Source organism: Oncorhynchus nerka, linkage group LG12, assembly GCF_034236695.1.
Source record: "Oncorhynchus nerka isolate Pitt River linkage group LG12, Oner_Uvic_2.0, whole genome shotgun sequence".
NCBI classification, from domain to species: domain Eukaryota; kingdom Metazoa; phylum Chordata; class Actinopteri; order Salmoniformes; family Salmonidae; genus Oncorhynchus; species Oncorhynchus nerka.
The window spans coordinates 46,063,582-46,086,210 of record NC_088407.1 but is presented as its reverse complement, the minus strand read 5'-3'; the positions used below and the strand labels follow the sequence as shown (position 1 = coordinate 46,086,210).

At 43.0% G+C, this 22,629-nt stretch overlaps 1 protein-coding gene across 1 annotated transcript; it reads right to left on the bottom strand.

The window, feature by feature from the left end:
• Positions 1–15,870: 15,870 nt before the first annotated feature.
• col10a1a (collagen, type X, alpha 1a) lies at positions 15,871–21,891 on the bottom strand. The gene is made up of 3 exons (XM_029674949.2): positions 21,770–21,891; positions 21,262–21,397; positions 15,871–18,121 (listed from the first exon to the last, which is right to left on the bottom strand). Exons 1-3 carry the CDS (start codon positions 21,773–21,775, stop codon positions 16,275–16,277), a joined length of 1,989 nt encoding a protein of 662 aa, XP_029530809.2. The 5' UTR covers positions 21,776–21,891; the 3' UTR covers positions 15,871–16,274.
• Positions 21,892–22,629: the final 738 nt, after the last annotated feature.

Sequence of the window (22,629 nt, the reverse complement as noted above, 5' to 3'; positions counted from 1 at the left end):
CCATAAGTGAGAAATACATCCTTAATGGCCAGGTGTCTAGACAAAGTTACATCTGTTGGGGTAGGTCTTTTTTCATCCTCACTGTCAGCAACAGCTGCTATCCTGGAAGACACCTTCAGATAGACCTGCTATATTTAGATAAAGGGGCTTTGCATGCACCATCATAGAGGTTTTGGAGAATTCATACACACACAAGTATTCACGCCATTGTAACCAGGCCATAGCAAAACAATCTGAAATTCACTACTTTCATTCATCTGCTTGCTCTGCCCTCTTATTTAGCCTCAGATTGAAGTGTTTCACAATTGTCTTTGTTTATTGACATTCACAAATGTAATAATGCCTGCAAGCAAAAACCTGATAAATGTTTTATTTATAAGAGTGCTGTAAGTACAGAAATGGGTGGCTCAGTGGGAAATGAATATCCAGCTAATCAGACAACTGTGTGGAGTTTGGAGTTTGTGACAGCAACTATGTAAGCTTATTACAACATTATAGACCCTATTTCATGTGCGGAAATTAGTAACATTTCCTGTAGTTCAACCCGTTCGGACTTTAGAGATGTTTCCATGAGAACAACTGATTTCGGGATGTCTCCTGGTCTCATAAACTACACTCTAACTCAACCTCCATCCATAGCACAGGCCTGTGGATAATAATGGGTGGATCCAGGACAAATAGACATGCCAAATGACGCGTTCTGGAAGACTGTAGCTGAATCAGGCGACTAAGGAGGTGTTCAGAACCAGTCCAAATCACGGATCCGTGATATTGGGAATGATGGAGTTTTAAAAGTGGGACTGGTGGCTAAAGAAATGTTCAAATAGAATCACAACTTTGACAGTAACAGTCATGCAGAACTTATGTTCATTTTAGGAGTTTGAAACCAATTTGCACATGGGTATGATGTCCATGTAAGAACATCAGTCTTATGTCTCAGAGAGGTTCGGAAAGTCTCAGTCAGTGGGGTAGTGGTAAATGCACGTAAACGCTTGGTTGGTGTCATGGACAGTGTGCTGTATGCTTGGTACAGTGGTTCCTCCTTTAAAAGTTTCGACCTTACACCGCGGGACTTAGAGGTACCCAGCGTCAAGGCTGAATTGCTCCAGACTCCCACAAGAGGGAGTTAGAGCACTCATTATGCATTTGGGTCCCAACGTTTTTATATGACCAATCATATCGAGTGGTTCCAATAACAAATTTGATGCGAGCCACCCGTCACTTGTGACTTTCTTCAGCAAAAATACCTGACAAAACATTACGCGGGAAACAAATGTAAGTAATTATAACGTCATAATGAGTCAAGCAAAAACATTACAATTGAGAGGAATATGTTAGTTAATGTAGCGACAAACACATATTTCTTTGTCATAAAGTTAATTTACAGAAATCGCTATTTAGCAAGTTAACTGACTAGCTAACATTAGCCAGCTAGCTAGCTGGTGTTATGACATGAGTATGACATTGTAATTCGTGTTGTTTAATGTTTTAGGGACTCCTGCGAAAACCAGCAAACCAGGCTGTCGTCATGGGAAACAGTGGATGTAAAGAATCTAGCTAGCTAAAGCATTTACTGCAAATTGAATGTATAATTGTGTAAGCTTGCCTTGCCGTGCAATGCAGCTGAAGTAACATAGCTAGCTAACTATTTGCTTGCTTATTGTGTAATGGAGGATAAAAATAACTGTATGCCTATGGATGTGTAGCTAGCTACGGTATGTAGCCGATCTGTGTAAAATGTTAGGTTCTGAACTAATATTAATACCAATCTATGAACCTCAGCTATCATAGTTGTTGTATCAACTTCATGTCTGAATGACATTAATGAAGCCTATGGATAGAGTAGAATATAATAACTTTATTGTGCCAAGGATGCAAGTCCTATATACATGTACTGTAGTTACTACCACACATGAGATCCCCACATTGTAGCCTGTACATTGAAAATATTAACGGATCATGTACTCTTCCTTGGCATATTAAGATGTGGTTCAGATGTGAGACATTATTTTTCAGTCATATCCAATACCAGGTTTATCAAACTCCATTATTTGAATGATGCTGTGTCTACATGTATGTATTACAATTACACACTTCAACAGTGTTTACCACTCCTGCTCCTGGGTGTCACGCCACCGTCCATAGAGAGCTGTTTATTCTCTGTTGGTTGGAGCGTGATAGTGACTAGGGTGGGTCATCTAGGTGATTAATGGTTTATATTGGCCTTGTATGGTTCCCAATCAGAGACAGCTGTTTATCGTTGTCTCTGATTTGGGATCATATTTAGGTAGCCATTTTCCCCATTGCGATTTGTGGGATCTTGTCTACAGATAGTTGCCTGTGTGCACACCAGTAGCTTCACGTTTCGTTTGTGCTTGTTTGTTTTGTTTGGTGAGTTTCTATTAATTAAAATATGTGTAACTCTACGCACGCTGCACCTTGGTCCAATCATTATGACGATCGTGACACTGGGACATCAATGATTACACATTGTAACTATGCAATAGACTAGAAACATGATTTAAGTAAAGGCTGATTTGTAATTCATATATACAGAAAAAAACTATGCATATCTAACTCCCTTCATCTACAATAATCTGAGGACACAGGATAGTATTTAAATGAGATACTTAATTTCAACCAGTGGACAACCAATGTGAAATGCTTTATTGAAAGAAGTTCAATATCCAAGTGTTATAAATACATACTACATGCACATTAATTATGATAATTATAATATAATATATTATTATATTACAAGTTCAATCTGTACTTCAATGCACATATGGTGTGCATTATAACATGAAGAAGAAAGACGAGGTAGGGAGAAAGATGTAGAAGACAGAAAGGGAAAAAGGTAAGAACAGAGGCAGACAGGATATGATTCATTAATTACAGTGCTACCCTAATATTCTCTCAGTTCATCACAATTACAGTGTCTCTAGCGGTGTCTCCTAACCAGCCTTGTGCCCTCAGTTGGCCTGAATGTTTTCTTTTTTTTCCTTCTTTGTTGGGGGAATTTTACCCCCTTTTCTCCCCAATTTCGTGGTATCCAATTGTTAGTAGTTACTATCTTGTCTCATCGCTACAACTCCCGTATGGGCTCGGGAGAGACGAAGGTCGAAAGTCATGCGTCCTCTGAAACACAACCCAACCAAGCCGCACTGCTTCTTAACACAGTGCACATCCAACCCGGAATGTTTTTCCTGGAGAGAGGTGGCTTCTTTGCTGCCCTTCTTGACATCAGGCCATCCTCCAAAAGTCTTTGCCTCACTGTGCGTGCAGATGCACTTACACCTGTCTGCTGCCATTCCTGAGCAAGCTCTGTACTGGTGGTGCCCCGATCCCGCAGCTGAATCAACTTTAGGAGATGGTCCTGGCGCTTGCTGGACTTTCTTGGACGCCCTGAAGCCTTCTTCACAACAATTGAACCGCTCTCCTTGAAGTTCTGGATGATCTGATAAATGGTTGATTTAGGTGTAATCTTATTGGCAGTAATATCCTTGCCTGTGAAGCCCTTTTTGCGCAAAACAATGATGACGACATGTGTTTCCTTGCAGGTAAACATTGTTGACAGAGGAAGAACAATGATTCCAAGCACCACCCTCCTGTTTACATTTACATTTAAGTCATTTAGCAGACACTCTTATCCAGAGCGACTTACAAATTGGTGCTTTCACCTTATGACATCCAGGATTACTTTATCCTATCCTAGGTATTCCTTAAAGAGGTGGGGTTTCAGGTGTCTCCGGAAGGTGGTGATTGACTCCGCTGTCCTGGCGTCGTGAGGGAGTTTGTTCCACCATTGGGGGGCCAGAGCAGCGAACAGTTTTGACTGGGCTGAGCGGGAACTGGACTTCCTCAGTGGTAGGGAGGCGAGCAGGCCAGAGGTGGATGAACGCAGTGCCCTTGTTTGGGTGTAGGGCCTGATCAGAGCCTGGAGGTACTGAGGTGCCGTTCGCCTCACAGCTCCGTAGGCAAGCACCATGGTCTTGTAGCGGATGCGAGCTTCAACTGGAAGCCAGTGGAGAGAGCGGAGGAGCGGGGTGACGTGAGAGAACTTGGGAAGGTTGAACACCAGACGGGCTGCGGCGTTCTGGATGAGTTGTAGGGGTTTAATGGCACAGGCAGGGAGCCCAGCCAACAGCGAGTTGCAGTAATCCAGACGGGAGATGACAAGTGCCTGGATTAGGACCTGCGCCGCTTCCTGTGTGAGGCAGGGTCGTACTCTGCGGATGTTGTAGAGCATGAACCTACAGGAACGGGCCACCGCCTTGATGTTATTTAGAACGACAGGGTGTTGTCCAGGATCACGCCAAGGTTCTTAGCGCTCTGGGAGGAGGACACAATGGAGTTGTCAACCGTGATGGCGAGATCATGGAACGGGCAGTCCTTCCCGGGAGGAAGAGCAGCTCCGTCTTGCCGAGGTTCAGCTTGAGGTGATGATCTGTCATCCACACTGATATGTCTGCCAGACATGCAGAGATGCGATTCGCCACCTGGTCATCAGAAGGGGAAAGGAGAAGATTAATTGTGTGTCGTCTGCATAGCAATGATAGGAGAGACCATGTGAGGTTATGACAGAGCCAAGTGACTTGGTGTATAGCGAGAATAGGAGAGGGCCTAGAACAGAGCCCTGGGGGACACCAGTGGTGAGAGCACGTGGTGAGGAGACAGATTCTCGCCACGCCACCTGGCAGGAGCGACCTGTCAGGTAGGACGCAATCCAAGCGTGGGCCGCGCCGGAGATGCCCAACTCGGAGAGGGTGGAGAGGAGGATCTGATGGTTCACAGTATCGAAGGCAGCCGATAGGTCTAGAAGGATGAGAGCAGAGGAGAGAGAGTTAGCTTTAGCAGTGCGGAGCGCCTCCGTGATACAGAGAAGAGCAGTCTCAGTTGAATGACTAGTCTTGAAACCTGACTGATTTGGATCAAGAAGGTCATTCTGAGAGAGATAGTGGAGAGAGCTGGCCAAGGACGGCACGTTCAAGAGTTTTGGAGAGAAAAGAAAGAAGGGATACTGGTCTGTAGTTGTTGACATCGGAGGGATCGAGTGTAGGTTTTTTCAGAAGGGGTGCAACTCTCGCTCTCTTGAAGACAGGAGGGACGTAGCCAGCGGTCAGGGATGAGTTGATGAGCGAGGTGAGGTAAGGGAGAAGGTCACCGGAGATGGTCTGGAGAAGAGAGGAGGGGATAGGGTCAAGCGGGCAGGTTGTTGGGCGGCCGGCCGTCACAAGACGCGAGATGTCATCTGGAGAGGGGAGAAAGAGGTCAGAGCACAGGGTAGGGCAGTGTGAGCAGAACCAGCGGTGTCGTTTGACTTAGCAAACGAGGATCGGATGTCGTCGACCTTCTTTTCAAAATGGTTGACGAAGTCATCTGCAGAGAGGGAGGAGGGGGAGGGGGAGGAGGATTCAAGAGGGAGGAGAAGGTGGCAAAGAGCTTCCTAGGGTTAGAGGCAGATGCTTGGAATTTAGAGTGGTAGAAAGTGGCTTTAGCAGCAGAGACAGAGGAGGAAAATGTAGAGAGGAGGGAGTGAAAGGATGCCAGGTCCGCAGGGAGGCGAGTTTTCCTCCATTTCCGCTCGGCTGCCCGGAGCCCTGTTCTGTGAGCTCGCAATGAGTCGTCGAGCCACGGAGCGGGAGGGGAGGACCGAGCCGGCCTGGAGGATAGGGGACATAGAGAGTCAAAGGATGCAGAAAGGGAGGAGAGGAGGGTTGAGGAGGCAGAATCAGGAGATAGGTTGGAGAAGGTTTGAGCAGAGGGAAGAGATGATAGGATGGAAGAGGAGAGAGTAGCGGGGAGAGAGAGCGAAGGTTGGGACGGCGCGATACCATCCGAGTAGGGGCAGTGTGGGAAGTGTTGGATGAGAGCGAGAGGGAAAAGGATACAAGGTAGTGGTCGGAGACTTGGAGGGAGTTGCAATGAGGTTAGTGGAGGAACAGCATCTAGTAAAGATGAGGTCGAGCGTATTGCCTGCCTTGTGAGTAGGGGGAAGGTGAGAGGGTGAGGTCAAAAGAGGAGAGGAGTGGAAAGAAGGAGGCAGAGAGGAATGAGTCAAAGGTAGACGTGGGGAGGTTAAAGTCGCCCAGAACTGTGAGAGGTGAGCCGTCCTCAGGAAAGGAGCTTATCAAGGCATCAAGCTCATTGATGAACTCTCCGAGGGAACCTGGAGGGCAATAAATGATAAGGATGTTAAGCTTGAAAGGGCTAGTAACTGTGACAGCATGGAATTCAAAGGAGGCGATAGACAGATGGGTAAGGGAGAAAGAGAGAATGACCACTTGGGAGAGATGAGGATCCCGGTGCCACCACCCCGCTGACCAGAAGCTCTCGGGGTGTGCGAGAGCACGTGGGCGGACGAAGAGAGAGCAGTAGGAGTAAGCGGTGTTGTCTGTGGTGATCCATGTTTCCGTCAGTGCCAAGAAGTCGAGGGACTGGAGGGAGGCATAGGCTGAGATGAACTCTGCCTTGTTGGCCGCAGATCGGCAGTTCCAGAGGCTACCGGAGACCTGGAACTCCACGTGGGTTGTGCGCGCTGGGACCACCAGATTAGGGTGGCCGCGGCCATGCGGTGTGGAGCGTTTGTATGGTCTGTGCAGAGAGGAGAGAACAGGGATAGACAGACACATAGTTGACAGGCTAGAGAAGAGGCTACGCTAATGCAGAGGAGATTGGAATGACAAGTGGACTACACGTCTCGAATGTTCAGAAAGTTAAGCTTACGTAGCAAGAATCTAATTGACTAAAATGATTAAAATGATACAGTACTGCTGGGGTAGGCTAGCTGCGTTGTTGACACTACCCTAATCAAGTCGTACCGTTGAGTGTGAAGTTTCTACAATGCTGCTTTTCGGGAGCTAGCTGGCTAGCTAGCAGTGTTGGTTACGTTACGTTGCGTTAGGAGAACGACAATAGCTGGCTGGCTAACCTAGAAAATCGCTCTAGACTACACAATTATCTTTGAAACAAAGACGGCTATGTAGCTAGCTATGTAGCTAGCTACGATCAAACAAATCACACCGTTGGGACTGTAATGAAATGAAATGAAAATGTGATACTACCTGTGGAGCGAAGCGGAATGCGACCGGAATGCGAAAGTTCTATTCAGTAGACGTTGGCTGGCTATTGGCTAGCTAGGAGTGTCTCCTACGTTAAGGACGACAAAATAGCTGGCTAGCTAACCTCGGTGAATTAAGATAATCACTCTAAGACTACACACTCTAAACTACACAATTATCTTGGATACGAAGACAGCAAAGACAACTATGTAGCTAGCTAACACTACACTAATCAAGTCATTCAGTTGAGTGTGATAGTTACTACAGTGCTACGGTAGACGGTGAACGTGTTGGGCAGATAGGAGACGACGAAATACGATAATTACGCAATTATCTTTGATACAACGACGACTATGTAGCTAGCTAAGAAGAAATTGCTAAGATTAGACAAATCAGACCGTTGTACTATAATGAAATGTAATGAAATGTAATGAAAAAGTTATACAACCTGCAGACCGAAGCGGATGCGACCGGCTCGCTCCAACCCGGAAGTTACACACTCCTGTTGAAGCGTCAGTTTGTTATTCGAACTCAATCAGCATGACAGAGTGATCTCCAGCCTTGTCCTCGTCAACACTCACACCTGTGTTAACAAGAGAATCACTGAAATTATGTCAGCTGGTCATTTTGTGGCAGGGCTGAAATGCAGTTGAAATGTTTTTGGGGGATTCAGTTCATTTGCATGGCAAAGAGGGACTTTGCAATTAATTTCAATTAATCTGATCACTCTGCATAACATTCTGGAGTATATGCAAATTGCCATCATACAAATTGAGGCAGCAGACATTGTGAAAATTAATATTTGTGTCATTCTCAAAACTTTTGGCCACGACTGTATATTGCATGCTTTTGAACAGGTAGCATTCCAGCAGACTGGGTTTCAGTCATAAATAGAGATGAAATTAGGGAAGATTTGTATGTATTACCGAATCTATATATTGGCAATGGGGATAAATGGAAATCATTATCTTGTGTCAGAACAAATGTTTTTTATAAAATGTTACTGGTTACTGACAGTTGAAAATAAAAGAGAGCTGCACACTCTAGGAGCTCAGATGCAAAAAAAATCTCTCGTTTCACAATAAATTATCAAGGTCACCCCCTCTCCTAGGGAACGAGAGGCTGCCTGGATCTTTAATTTAAAGACCCTTGCGCCCTTCGGTCTCAACGTAGACTTTGACCTGAAGCCATTCTTGTGATTATTGTGACTTTGCCATTGTAATTGTTTGTAAACTTGTGTAGTCAAATTAATCTATGATCATATGCTATCCATTTGTTGTTTGTATGCTGTTCTTTGTATGACATTTTAATATTTGATTATTAACCAATGATATTAGGCCACTCTTGGCCATGATTACAGACACCTGTGTCTTTTGACACTATATAAACGAGTCATCCCGCAGTGTTTGTGATTATACCGTGATGAAGACAGCTTGGCTGTCGAAACGTTGGTATTAATTTTTTTTTGCATCTGAGCTCCTAGAGTGTGCGGCTCTCTTTTATTTTCAAGTTTCTATTCCGCTAGCCAGCACCTCGTCTGAATAGGTGTGCGTTTCTTTTTCTTCTAGATAACTGGTTACTGACAGGCCTGCTGCTGAGAAGATGTGGGTGGAACTGTTTCTGAATTTGGATGTTAATCTATCATGGAAAAATGTATACTTACCTGTAAATAAATTGGAATGTAAAAATAATGATTTTAAAATAAGATATTCACAAAAGTAGTGTTGCATCAAATTAATAAAGAAATAAAAAGAGAATGCGATATATGTTGTAGGATACCGGAAAATGTATTACACTTATTTGTAGAATGTGAGGAATTAAACATTTGTTTTGGAAAGTAAAGGAAATGAGAAGTAAAAATTGGGGGAGTGTTTTTTTGTGAAAGTATGTGTGGGAGGAATAGGTTTTATTTGGTGTGTGTGATGAATGGGATGGGGTTCATGTGAATTTGTTGAATGTTGTTTTGAGGTTGTTAGGTATGCTATTTTTTGTGGGAGAAATTCTGCGTATTTTGAGGGGAAGGGGGTAAGGGTGTGGAGTATTTTTATAGCATTGTTTAAGAAGCACATAGATATGTTTTATTTTTATAGAATGGAACATTTGGATTTTGATTAAGCTTTTGTTGATGGGAGTGGGTTAGTTGCAAGGGAGGATGGTGGAGGAATCACATATAATTTTTGAAAGCATTGTTTTGGTATTTTATTTGGTTTCTATAGTTGATAGGGGTTTGCTTTAACCTGTTTCTTTTTTGTTTCTTTTTGTGAGTGGAATTTATGTCTTATTCTTGACTGTATTTGTATATTAGTTTTTATTTCTTTGAGTTCTTTGATTTGATAGGGGGTGAATTGTTCACCTGCCGATGTTAGTCTAGAGTTTTGTGTATTGTTAATTCTATAGATATTGTAATTGAATAATTTTTATATAAATACATTTAAAAAATATGCCTGATTTTGTCTGATCTCGGAAGCTAAGCATGGTCAGGTCTGGTTAGTACTTGGTTGGGAGACAGCTTGGGAATACCAGGTGCTGTAAGCTTTTTGCCCAGTTGAGGATACTCTTCTAATCACAAATATTTTTTTTTAAATGGAATGGATATTCTACTTCCTCAAAGTTTTTTGAATTACATAAACTTGAAATAGTCTATCCAACTCTTTTTCCATGGCTTACGGCCATACTATCCTGAAAACTCCTGATCTCGAAAGCTAAGCAGGGGCAGGCTTGGTTGGGTGACCGCTTTGGAATACCAAGTGCTGTAAGCTTTTTGCCCAGTCGAGTATACTCTTCTAAACACAATAATAATATAATGGCCATTTTTAAATGGAATGGCTATTCCACTTCCTCAAAGGTTTTTGAGTTACATAAACTTAAAATAGTCTGTCCAACTCTTCATCCATGGCGTACGGCCATTACATCATGAATACGCCCGATCGACACATTATTCCATTTCTGTTAGTCACGTCTGTGGAACTTGTTCAGTTTATGTCTCAATTGTTGAATCTTGTTATGTTCATACAAATATTTACACATGTTAAAATTGCTGAAAACAAACGTAGTTGACAGTGAGAGGACGTTTCTTTTTTTGCTGAGTTTATAATCATATACATCCCCACAAGGGGACTGAGGGATAACATAGTGGTGATACAACATAACACTATCCTTCATCGTCGTGTGTGTATATATATAAGGCCGTGTAAAACTCAAATTAAGGAAAAAGAAAAGAACAAATGAAGAAGGAGCCAAAAAGAGACACCTCTGACGACTGTGTGGGACTTGCCTTCCTTACAGCAACACTACAGATCTAGAGGGGTCCCAGCCACGACATGTTCGTGCCTTACTCGGCTTCAGCAGGTAGCAAGGACAAAAATAGGGATAAAAAATGCAAAAAGTCGGTACTAGGGGTTAACTGTTCACGACTGTACAGTGTGTGTATATACAGTCGGAAGTTTACATACACCTTAGCCAAATACATTTAAACTCAGTTTTTCACAATTCCTGACATTTAATCCTCATAAAAAATGCCTGTCTTGCGTCAGTTAGGATCACCACTTTATTTTAAGAATGTGAAATATCAGAATGACAGTAGAGAGAATGATTTATTTCAGCTTTTATTTCTTTCACCACATTCCCAGTGGGTCAGAAGTGTACATACACTCAATTAGTTTTTGGTAGCATTGCCTTTAAATAGTTTTATTTGGGTCAAACGTTTTGGGTAACCTTCCACAAGCTTGATGCAATCTATTTTGTGAAGAGCACCAGTCCTGCAGCAAAGCACCCACTCAACATGATGCTGCCACCCCTGTGCTTCACAGTTGGGATGGTGTTCTTCAGCTTGCAAGCCTCCCCTTTTTCCTCCAAACATAACGATGGTCATTAGGTCCAAATATAACTTTTTTTTGTTTCATCAGACTAGAGGACATTCCTCCAAAAAGTATGATCTTTGTCCCTATGTGCAGTTGCAAACCATAGTCTGGCTTTTTTATGATGGTTTTGGACCAGTGGCTTCATTCTTGCTGAGCGGCCTTTCAGGTTATGTCGATATATAGGACTTGTTTCACTGTGGATATAGATACTTTGTATCTGTTTCCTCCAGCATCTTCACAAGTTCCTTTGCTGTTGTTCTGGGGTTGATTTGCACTTTTCGTACCAAAGTATGTTCATCTGTAAGAGACAGAACACGTCTCCTTGCTGAGCAGTATGACAGCTGCGTGGTCCCCTGGTGTTTATACTTGCATATCATTGTTTGTACAGATGAACGTGGTACTTTCAGGCATTTGAAAATTGCTCCCAAGGATGAACCAGGCTTGTGGAGGTCTACAACAATTTTTTTCTTAGGTCTTGGCTGATTTCTTTTGATTTTCCCATGATGTCAAGCAAAGAGGCACTGAGTTTGAAGGTAGGCCTTGAAATACATCCACAGGTACACCTCCAATTGACTCAAATGATGTCAATTAGCCTATCAGAAGCTTCTAAAGCCATGACATCATTTTCTGGAATTTTACAAGCTGTTTAAAGGCACAGTCAATTTAGTGTAAACCTCTTTCCCACTGGATTTGTGATACAGTGAATTATAAGTGAAATAATCTGTCTGTAAACAATTGTTGGAAAATGTACTTGTGTCATGTACAAAGTAGATGTCCTAACCGACTTGCAAAACTATAGTTTGTTAATTAACAAGAAATTTGTGGAGTGGTTGAAAAACGAGTTATAATAACTCCAACCTAAGTGTATTTAAACCTCCGACTTCAACTGTATCTATAGGTGCAGTGTTCTGTGTGTTTTACTTTCCTTTGTTGTAGTCTTGGTTGAGTTTGTGGAGCAATGTGTTGTCTGGTTGTCCCCCTGTAAAGTTGAGGTGTGCGGCTCCTCTAGTGTTTGGTGGGCATGGCCCAGGTGTTGTGGGTCATTTCGATTGGTCCGTTCTGTTACTCTGCCTTGCGGCAGAAAACAGGTTTTGGGTTGAGGGGTTCAGATTGAAATAAGAATTTCAGTCGGATGCAATTAAGGTTGGTGTAGGCTTAGAGTTAAGGTCAGTGAAAATGTGTGTATATCTGTAGGTGTGGTGTTCTATGTGTTTTGCCTACCTTTGATGTAATCTTGGTTACATTTGTGGAGCGATGTGTTTCTGGTTGTCCCACTGTAAAATTATGAGAAGTGTGTGGAAGGGGGTTTGCTGCTCCTCTAGTGTTTGGTGGGCGTGGCCCAGGTGGTGTTGTGAATTTTTGGTTGGTCCGTATTGTTGCTATGCCGTGTGGCAGATAACAGGTTTTGGGGTAAGGGGTTCAGATTAAGGGGAGAATTTGAGTGGGATGCAATTAAAGTTGGTGGGGGGTTAGAGTTAAGGTCAGGCACACATGACAACAATACATTGGTGACCCAATATGACAAAAGTCCAACCTTGTAGTAACACAAGGCTTGTTAAAACGTTATTCGGTATGGATAAAACTATGGGGTGTGACAAAATGGGGATCGCAATACATTATAAGGGGCAGACAAGGTTAACAACACGAGGTCAGGCACAGAGTTTGTTTTGATATTTCAACCTGCGTGTCGTGATCGTTTTTGGTGTGGGGGGACAAAATCAATTTGCACACAAGCACGTCCAGATTGGGATGGGGTTAGGGTTGGGATGAGGGTTAGGGTTGGGGGTTAGGGTTAGGATGGGGTTAGGATTGGGGTTGGGACGGGACGGGGGTTAGAATGGGGCACACAAGCACGTCCACAAGCACGTCCAGATTGGGATGGGGTTAGGGTTAGGGTTGGGATGAGGGTTAGGGTTGGGACGGGGGTTAGGGTTAGGATGGGGTTAGGATTGGGGTTGGGACGGGACGGGGGTTAGAATGGGGCACACAAGCACGTCCAGATTGGGATGTGGTTAGGGTTAGGATTAGGGTTGGGATGGGGGTTCGGTTTAGGATTAGGGTTAATATTGAGATGGGGGTTAGGGTTAGGTTTTATATTTGGTAGGGTTAAAATAAATAAATAAAAATTTAGGTACACAGGCCTATTCCTATGTGCCCCTCCAATGTCTCAATAAAATGTGTTATTCAAATGCAGTATATGAGTCGCTAGATGGCAGCATAGGATCATAAATAAAACAAAGATGGTACTGAGAGTCTTAAAAGCAGTAGGCCAGGCCTCTGGAGGGCCGAATTTTCTAAGTCATGAATAAACAAGTGCATGCTCTAAAATCAATCCGTTTTAGAACTATTTATTAACAGAGAAACATACACATTATCCATCAAACCATCTTTCTTTCATAATTGAAATTTTTGTATTACAACTAAAAAGGTTCAATCCCTCCAACCCCTCCCCACAGCCCTATCCCTGTTTCTCATTTAAACCCTCCAGTGTTATGGTTTTTAAAACTCTGATCCAATTGCGTTCTGCTGCCCCTCGCTGTCTCCCGGTCCACCCAGGACCCGACTGCAGACCCGATACACTGAGGTTAGTGATGGGGTGATCTTGAAAGTGATTAACCAGTACTGTCTGTAATTATGCTTGTTTGATGTTGTACAGATGTTGTTTAAACCAGGTTTCTATTGTATGTTTTGCTTGACCGATATAGGGTTTATTGCAAATTGTACAGGTGATAATATAGATAACATTGGAGGTGCTATCTGTGATTGGGGCAGAGGTGTCACTGTTGGGATTGGAGATTCATTTTCTCTTTCTGTAGTGGGTGGTATGGGGTTTGGGGGGTTGTGGTGGTATGTTACTGAACTTTGTAAGTCTTTGAGATTTTTAGTCTTCCTGAATGTCTAAATGATTCTGTAAGGTTGAAGGGGTGGGTACCTGTTGTACAATGGAGAAGTTGTGTTTTATTGCTTGATGTAGGGGTCTGACTCTATGTGCACATGTTGATACCAAGGGGATGAGTATTTTCTGTTGATGGGATGATGAGGAGGAAGGGTTAAGGTTAAGGTTGGGAGCGGGATGCGAACCTGGGTTAGGATTAGGGTCGGGGGTGGGAGTGGAATGCGAACCCGAGTTAGGTTAAGGTTAGGGGTGGGAGTGGGATGCGAAACCAGGTTAGGGTAAGGGTAAGGGTGGGATGCGAACACAGGTAAGGGTTAAGATTAGGTTTAGGGGTGGGATGCGAACTTGGGTTAGTGTTAGGTTCTTTGCTAGTTGTGGAGTCGGTTGATCCACTTCCATCTCTGCCATGTGGAAACCGGAGGGGGGAATAGAGAGGGTGACTCCACGGCATTGACGCATGAGCCCGTGGGATCCGGGTACACCCGGCCAGAGTTGTAGTAGACCCCTTGGTTGCCCACCTGTAATTTTTTTATTTTATTTTTATTTTACCTTTATTTAACTAGGTAAGTCAGTTAAGAACACATTCTTATTTTCAATGACGGCATAGGAACAGTGGGTTAACTGCCTGTTCAGGGGCAGAACGACAGATTTGTACCTTGTCAGCTCGGGGGTTTGAACTTGCAACCTTCCGGTTACTAGTCCAACGCTCTAACCACTAGGCTAACCTGCCGCCCTGGCAGTGCGATGGCTGGGCATTAGGGTCAGTCCGTCAGTAGGGTTAGGGTTGGGGTGAGGCTACACACACATACAGTATGCTTAAAAATATCTTCCAAACGTTTGTTCTTACAAAATTGAAAAACGCGTAAAAAGGAATTTAGTCCTTTGTGTACACCCCATCATGAGCATAATGTGCAGTCTAAAGTCTCAAATAGTGAAATCTGATAATGGGATGAACACCAATTGTTTAACGATTAACTAAATGTAGTTCCTTCCATAATCAAACTTGAGCTGTAAACCATGTGGTGCACTGTACAGAAAACGTTAAGCCTTGATCTTGGACTTCCCTTAATATCACAATGTGTCATATGCAGGCACAACCCTTGCTACATCCAATTTCCCAGCACCAAATACTTCATTTAAATTGGTTGAATTTACCAAAGACACATCAGCCATTGGCTTGTCAATACAGTTATGAACTAAACTCAACAAAAGCTAGTGTGTTTTGAATTATAACGACCTAAGCGAAGCTGGGCGGGCTGTTTTTTTCCGCTTTGCGGCCTCGCTCAGTTAGAAAGTGTCAGCTTAGCCTGGCTGACATGCAACCCACATGACTAAACACAGCGAGCTGTGACTCACTGGTCTGCTATATCAGACTTGTAAAAAGAGAAGTTAGCAAAAGATTTGAGTGACTTTGACCGAATTTTTGATTGGTTCTCCTATGCATCTAATTTGCATGTGCAATGCCCACTTCCTCATCAATTTGCTACGCCTCCACAAGCCAAGCTAAAGTTGTGCTCTGAAAATGGAGCTTTCTGAAAAAGAGGGAGAGATGACACTGCCACATAAGTTATAGCATGTTAGCAGATCCCATAGACTTCCAGTCACTGCGCTGACCCTAGTTAGCAATCGCGCTAACACTAGTTAGCAACTTCCTTCAAAATGCACGCAGAGACGCAAAAAGGGTATCCATCTGATGCTGTGTAAAATAATCTTGCACTATCCCTTTATGTAAACTAGCTAACTGCCTGGCTTTCCTTAAATGTTATGACATCTATGTGACAAGAACTTCATCAGTATTATGTGTGCATTTTAATGGCCTTTGCATTGTATGAAAGTCCCAATCACACCATTTTTTTTAAAGACATTTATTTTGGTAATTTTGCTTTACATGACATTAATCTTTGGAGATATAACAATGTTGTTGGTAAACAATTTACATTTGTATGTCAGTATTTTGTGATGTGTTATATTTTGTTTTATTTCTTATGGTCAATTTGACCATTGCCATTTCACAATATTCAAGTCACATACAAGGAAGTCAGGTACAACATGGTGCACAGAAAGTAATGAATGTATCTGATTGGTCACCAAAAAAAAGGTTGTACAAAAACACAGACGTACACAAAAACAAGAATCACTTGCTGTAATCAGTAAAAAAAAGAAAAAAAGTGAAATAAGAACATTTCAGGACACAACATAGCCAGAACACCTCAATTTCACATGTTGCCTCCACTCACAAAATAAAACTCTGAATCATTGGTAACTTTGTTGATTACCTCCCCATCCCTGATAATGTGTTAGATTTCCTTCCTCTTAGCACCCACTTCTTGTATTTTCAATTTGAGATGCTTCTATTCCTCAAAAAGAGAAAACTGCCTGGTTGGTAAAGACAGGGAGATAACTTGTTTGATAAATAGCTTGCGGATTTTGTTGTGTGGTTATTGGGTGACACCGATATCACGTTGAAGCGATAAGGAACCCAGAGAAAGAGCAATGGACGTTCTCAGCGGCAAAGACGCCATTGGCCTCATCATCAGGAATCTGAAGGTAGACTGTGTCATTCACATCAAGCATAAGGACAGTGCTACCGGACATCTGGTCCAGGAAGCCCTTGTTGTACTCATCATAGCTGAACATGACCGGCTTGACGTTCTTGTACAGAGCCACCAGAGCATGAGCCCCATTCACGTGAATGGTGTATGAGAAGTAGTATACTCCAGGGACCTGGCAAGTGAACTTCCCAGTGGTAGTGTCATAGTGATTCTCTGCATTGTACACCTCATTGTCAAACTTAATGGGTTCCCCAGATGGAGGATAAGGACTAGCCAGGGAAACAGAGAAAGCAGACATTGGGACCTTGACAAGAGTAGGCACCATTACCTCACTCATGCCTATGCTCTTCTCGAAAATGACCTCGCCAGGAGGACCAGGTGGGCCGGGAGGTCCAGCAGGGCCTTGGCCACCATCCTGACCATCACTACCAGGGAGCCCAGGGGGACCCTGAGGGCCGGGGGTGGCCTTAACGGCAAGTCCAGCTGGGCCAGGTGTGCCAGGGAAACCTGGGTGTCCTTTAAGGCCAGGTGTACCTGCGGGACCAGCAGGCCCAACCGAGCCTCTGGTACCTGGGGCACCGGCAGCTCCAGCCTCACCTGCCTCACCATTGCGCCCTGGGAAACCTTTGGGCCCGGCAGGTCCTGGGACACCTGAAGCACCAGTTGAACCTGTGTGGCCAGTGTCACCTTTGTTACCTGGAGCTCCAGTGGCTCCAGTGGCACCAGTTGGCCCTGTTGCCCCAGTATAACCTTGCTTGCCCTGGAAACCTTGTGCTCCCTGATCTCCCTTATATCCCTTTGGTCCCTGGGGTCCCATTGTACCTGTGTCACCTTTGGGACCCATTGCCCCATTATCTCCCTGGAAGCCTCTTGCACCCTGAGGACCAGTGAGACCCATGGGCCCAGTAGCACCAGTAGCACCGGTATATCCCTGTGCTCCTGGCTCACCCTTCTGACCTGTTGTACCTGAGCTTCCTACAACTCCCCTTTCACCTTTCTGTCCATTTGCTCCTGGCTTTCCATATCCAGGGATACCAGGAGCACCAGTTGCTCCAGTTGCTCCCTGATGACCTTTAGGACCAGATGAACCAGGCATACCTGGAGCGCCATTATCACCTGGTTTTCCTGGCTGACCTACACCAGGAGCTCCAGTGTGGCCCTTAGCACCTGGCAATCCAATGGGACCAGCGCCCCCATCCCTACCTGGGCTACCTGATTTTCCTGCCTCACCTGGGAATCCTGGCTTGCCTGTCTTTCCAACACCGACTGCTCCAGGCTGCCCAGCTGGTCCCATAGGTCCTACAGCCCCTGTCTCACCTTGTGCCCCTGGGATACCCACTCCTCTGTCCCCTTTAGCTCCTGACAAACCAGGCACACCTGGATGTCCCTTAAGACCTGTTTCCCCCCTTGGTCCCATTGCTCCGGGCAGACCGTGAGGTCCAGGTATGCCGGTGGAAGAGATTCCAGCAGGTCCGGGGCTTCCAGCAGGTCCAGGCATGCCCCTGGGACCCTGAAGTCCAGCTGCCCCCACCTTTCCTTTCTCGCCAGCTGCACCAGGAACACCAGGCTTACCAGGACCACCCGGGGAGCCAGGTTTGCCAGGTGCGGAGTAGCCAGCAGGTCCGGGTGGTCCGGCAGGGCCCTCTGGTCCGGGCTGTCCCACAGCTCTTTCCCCTGCGGGGCCAGGTGGGCCAGGGGGGCCCTCTGGGCCGGGCTCACCTGGGGTACCGGGCTCTCCTGCCACTGACACCACTGTGGAGAAATACAAGTCACCTTATTAATACAACTGATGCCAAGTGATCCTCTTGTAGTAAATGTGTTATTGGCAATTGTCTCTACCTAATTATAGAATTATAATTAAGTCAGCTACTATTGTCGATCATTCTCCATTTATTATTATTTTAATTTAAGACTAGGAGCTGAGATTGGTGTGCCACTCCTGAAGTGTGCATTTGTCCACTCCTCCATACATATTTTAAAGCATTGGAAAGGTGTAAGCATATTCGTATATTTTCCCTTTTGAATCCATTAAGTATATATAAGTGCACATAATTGTTCAGAAGTGTATAGAATTGGGAGGCAGAAATGTAGTGCACATTAAAAGCACAATTCTTCGACTTCCATTACCCTATGTGGGCACCTCAAGGTACTATGAGCACATTTAGGTGCCAGGATGTAATAAAAAAAAGAATACTAAGATAATACTACTAATAACACTAATTTACAAACAAGTGGGGCACCTTATCCTATTTGTTGTGTTTTATTGGATAGGGTGTAGATATAGAGGTGTAGAGATGAAAGAAAGGAGGAGAGAGGGTGCTAGAGCACTGAGCTCACAGCTGCACAGTACATATGATCAAAGGCAGCCGATTAGACCGCTAGACCACCCCAGGCAACAAATTGAGGTACTTTTGGTCTTTGTACAGCAGGGGCATAGCCAGAAATACATTGGTGGATGGTGGATGGAGTATTGTTTTCATAATAACGTATTCTTGTTTTGTATTTGCTCAATCTAATTGGGTGGGCCTGGCATGGCATGGACAGGCCCTCCTATTTGTTTGAGTAATGGAGGATGGACATTTTAATTTATGGACATGAAAAATGAAGAGGATTAGAATTGATTAAAATAAGTAAAGTATTGTGTTACACTCAGCAATTGTCAGAGGAACTATCATATTTTTTTTCTCTGTTCTGCTTCCATATTCAAATTTCATGTACATTTGGTGGAAACCTTATTTGTTTATACTAGGATTCCCAGAATGGAATTCACCGCATTTACCAAAATGGTGTACTACATCTTTGTTTTGGGTAGGCAGGATAGTTAGCTAGCTAGACAGAAGTAAGTAGTGTTTCCTAATTTAACCTCGCTCTGGTTTGACATTTGGTTAACACCCCCTTTTGCTGGAAACATGGGAACCTGAGTCCTGGGGCTGTATGTATCAAGTGTCTCAAATTAGGAGTTTTGATTTATGATCCATATAATCTTATTCATTGTGATCTGATCCAAAACTGATCCTGAATCAGCACTCCTACCCGGAGATGCTTGTTATATATGGCCCCCAATCAACTGCAAAATGTCGGGGTACTCTCTCCCTCAAGGTCATTCCAACGATTTTGGCACATTTATTCAAAATGTTTATCAATGAAATTGCCCTTTTGTCCATGTATGTTAAACCTGCATGGGGAGGAAATCGCCTAATAAGGCAAACTAGAATATTAAATCAAATTTTTTTTTTTTTTAGGAATTGACACTTTGAAAGCATTGGGTATGATAGCATTAACAGTGCAAGTCAAACCTGCATAGACATTTAAACCTGTTGAATTATTAGCTCGAAATAATTTTCTCAAGGGTTCAATCTGTTCTTATTTCACCATAAAAAAGAGGACATTTCTGTCTTAAGAAACTGTAGTATGGCGAGAAAACAAGCATTTGTAAAGCAGAATGATGAATTGTAAGAGTCTTTTTAAAATGAATTGTTTATGTGGTCACATGACCCAGTGTGTAAACGACATGTCCTTGGTCAAATGTAGAGGCCTAGTTTAGATGAATCAAAACATATGTCTCTACTTTTTGAAAGGCACACCTATACATTTCTGGGTGATTGAACTGTAGTTGACGGTGTAAAAGTCGTATAATATTAACAAGAGGCACATACTATTTTACACACTACTTTATATGATATGAAAATACAGTTGAAGACAAGTGAATGTCCATTTGCTATGGCAAGAAACCAATGATGTTGAGCTGTCTATAAATGATGTAATTGTTATCTTCTAGATCTTCCATTGTAATGAATAGCTGACTTTGTCCTACCTAACTGATGGTAACAGTACTGATACTGGATTTTTAAAAGTCATATATATATATATATATATATATATATATAGTTAATTAAAACAAACATAAGCAGAATCATACAATATGTGTCTTTATCCTTAGTAATGCATTAGCTAACTATATCTATGAATCCAGTATCGGTACTGTTACCATCAGTTAGGTAGGGAAAAGTCAGCTATTCATTACAATGGAAGATCTAGAAGATAACAATTCAATAACGTATAGACAGCTCAACTTATTGCCATTTTATAAATGACTGAAATGAGCCATCATCTGTACTGAAGTGTCAATTTTTTTAAGGTTAAATATTTAAAAAAAATACTAAAATATCAGCACATCTATATTCCCCACTAAGTTCTATACAACTGAACCACTGATCTTACTGGGGATCCTAATATCAATCAACTGCTGAATCACTGGTCTAACTGGGGATCCTAATATCAATCAACTGCTGAATCACTGCTCTAACTGGTCATCCTAAAATCACTTCTTAAGACCTAATGAAGGCACCAAGAGATTGACTGAGAAAATTTGATTTAAACTAATTTGAAGTGAAGATATCGTGAAGGTATTAAAACGCTCAGTTGGAGAATTGTAACAAACTGACTGTTGAAGAAATAGGGCTCCTTAGCCTGAGTGAGAGCATAACAACTACATACACAGTATACTCACTTCAGACAGTATGTAAGATAATGTGATTCAAGTGTTACTATCGCTGTGTTACTATCGCTGTGTGTTTATGTGTCAATTGATCCCGTAAGGGATGGGTTGTCTACTGCCAATATGACACAAAAATAAAATGTAATTTATTAATTCAACTGTATGTCTGAGTGTCCCTGTGCAAGAAATGAAAGTGGACATCCTCAGATGGAAATCACATGTTAAGTGGAAAAATGTGCACATATATATGCATGTTTGTGGTAAAGTGTGAAGATGTTAGATTTATCATTGATTATAGTTGAACTCTTACATTGTCCATTGAAACTATCACAGGATTTTCAAAGACATCACCTGTATCATACTAGGCAATGTAGACTAGGATGTTGGTTCTTACCGTGGCTCTTCACAGAGTAGGGCTGGTACTGGGGGGAGGCCTTCATGACCTTCTTCACTATATATGAACCACTACCATGAACAGCTGTCAAGCCCACCAGGAGGAGGAGGATGCTCAATACTCTTACTTCCATTTTCTGAAACAGGAAAATATTCAGTACTGCTTAGCTTTAATTTTGAAGTTGCTGCAATGACTCAAGCAAGGACATTTTTGTAACACTCTTCTCTCTGCACACATATACTGAACTCTGAACTGCACACATAACTGAATCACCCCCCTGAAAAAGCACAACAAATTATATAGATAGCAAGGAAATTCATTTGAATACTGAGTTTCAGCCTGTTCTCTTTGAACTCTGGCTATCCTGCTTGGTTTTATAAGGCACCAACATCTCTTCCACCTGCCCAGTCCTAGCTCATCCCAGTGGGAGTAGGAGTCAGGCCTCAGAAGGGCCCTATTGTTCACTGCGCCAAGAGATTAAGAGGATAGAGAGGAAGAGCACACATACCAGCATGCAGTTGAGTGAGTTGGAGTTCCAAAAAGGGGTAGGAAATCTTCAGCACCACTGTCCTCCTACTGCTGCTGTTTATCCTTAGGTTAGGAGCACGTTGGAGAATCTGCTGCCTCCCAGTACAATGATGTGAGTATTTATACCATATCTGCCCCTTGCATCATAAAAAATAGCCCCAACCACACAAGTACCTCCCTTCTCAGAGCTATGCTGTAATTAGCAAACAGATCTGCCCAATGCAGGCATGTCACATACTGTAAGGATGCCTATTTGCTTTATCCTTAGTAAGACACATGATTAGGACTTATTTTAGTCTAGCAAAATAATCAAGTTTAGACACCAAAATGTAAAATAGTTTACCGTTTGGTTTGAAGATTTATTTTAATTATTGCTCTTGTTCATATGGGTTTTTCCTGTAACGTTTTTCCTCTACCTTATGTGTGGTGAACAGATCTGGTAAATGTTCTTCGAGATTTTGTCAGTTTTCTGTCAATATTACCATAAGAGTAAACAGCAAAATCTGTGTTAAAAGTGTTAATTAACTCGCTGTAGTGCTAATTTTAACACTTTTGCCGTGTGTATATGCATCCACTCTCAGCAGAGTGAATTTCGTACTTTCAAAATTGTTCAAATGTCTACATTTAGACAGTTTTTCTGTAACCCTTTACAGAGTAGATAATTTACACTGGCTGTGTGAAATTCACAATACACTGGAGTGAACTAATAGGCATTTCACTCTACACTGGAGTGAACTAATTATCAATCAATCAATCCAATTTGTCACAAAGTGCTATACAAAAACCGAGCCTAAAACCCCAAAGAGCAGTGGGAGGCCCTGGTGCACAACTGAGCAAGAG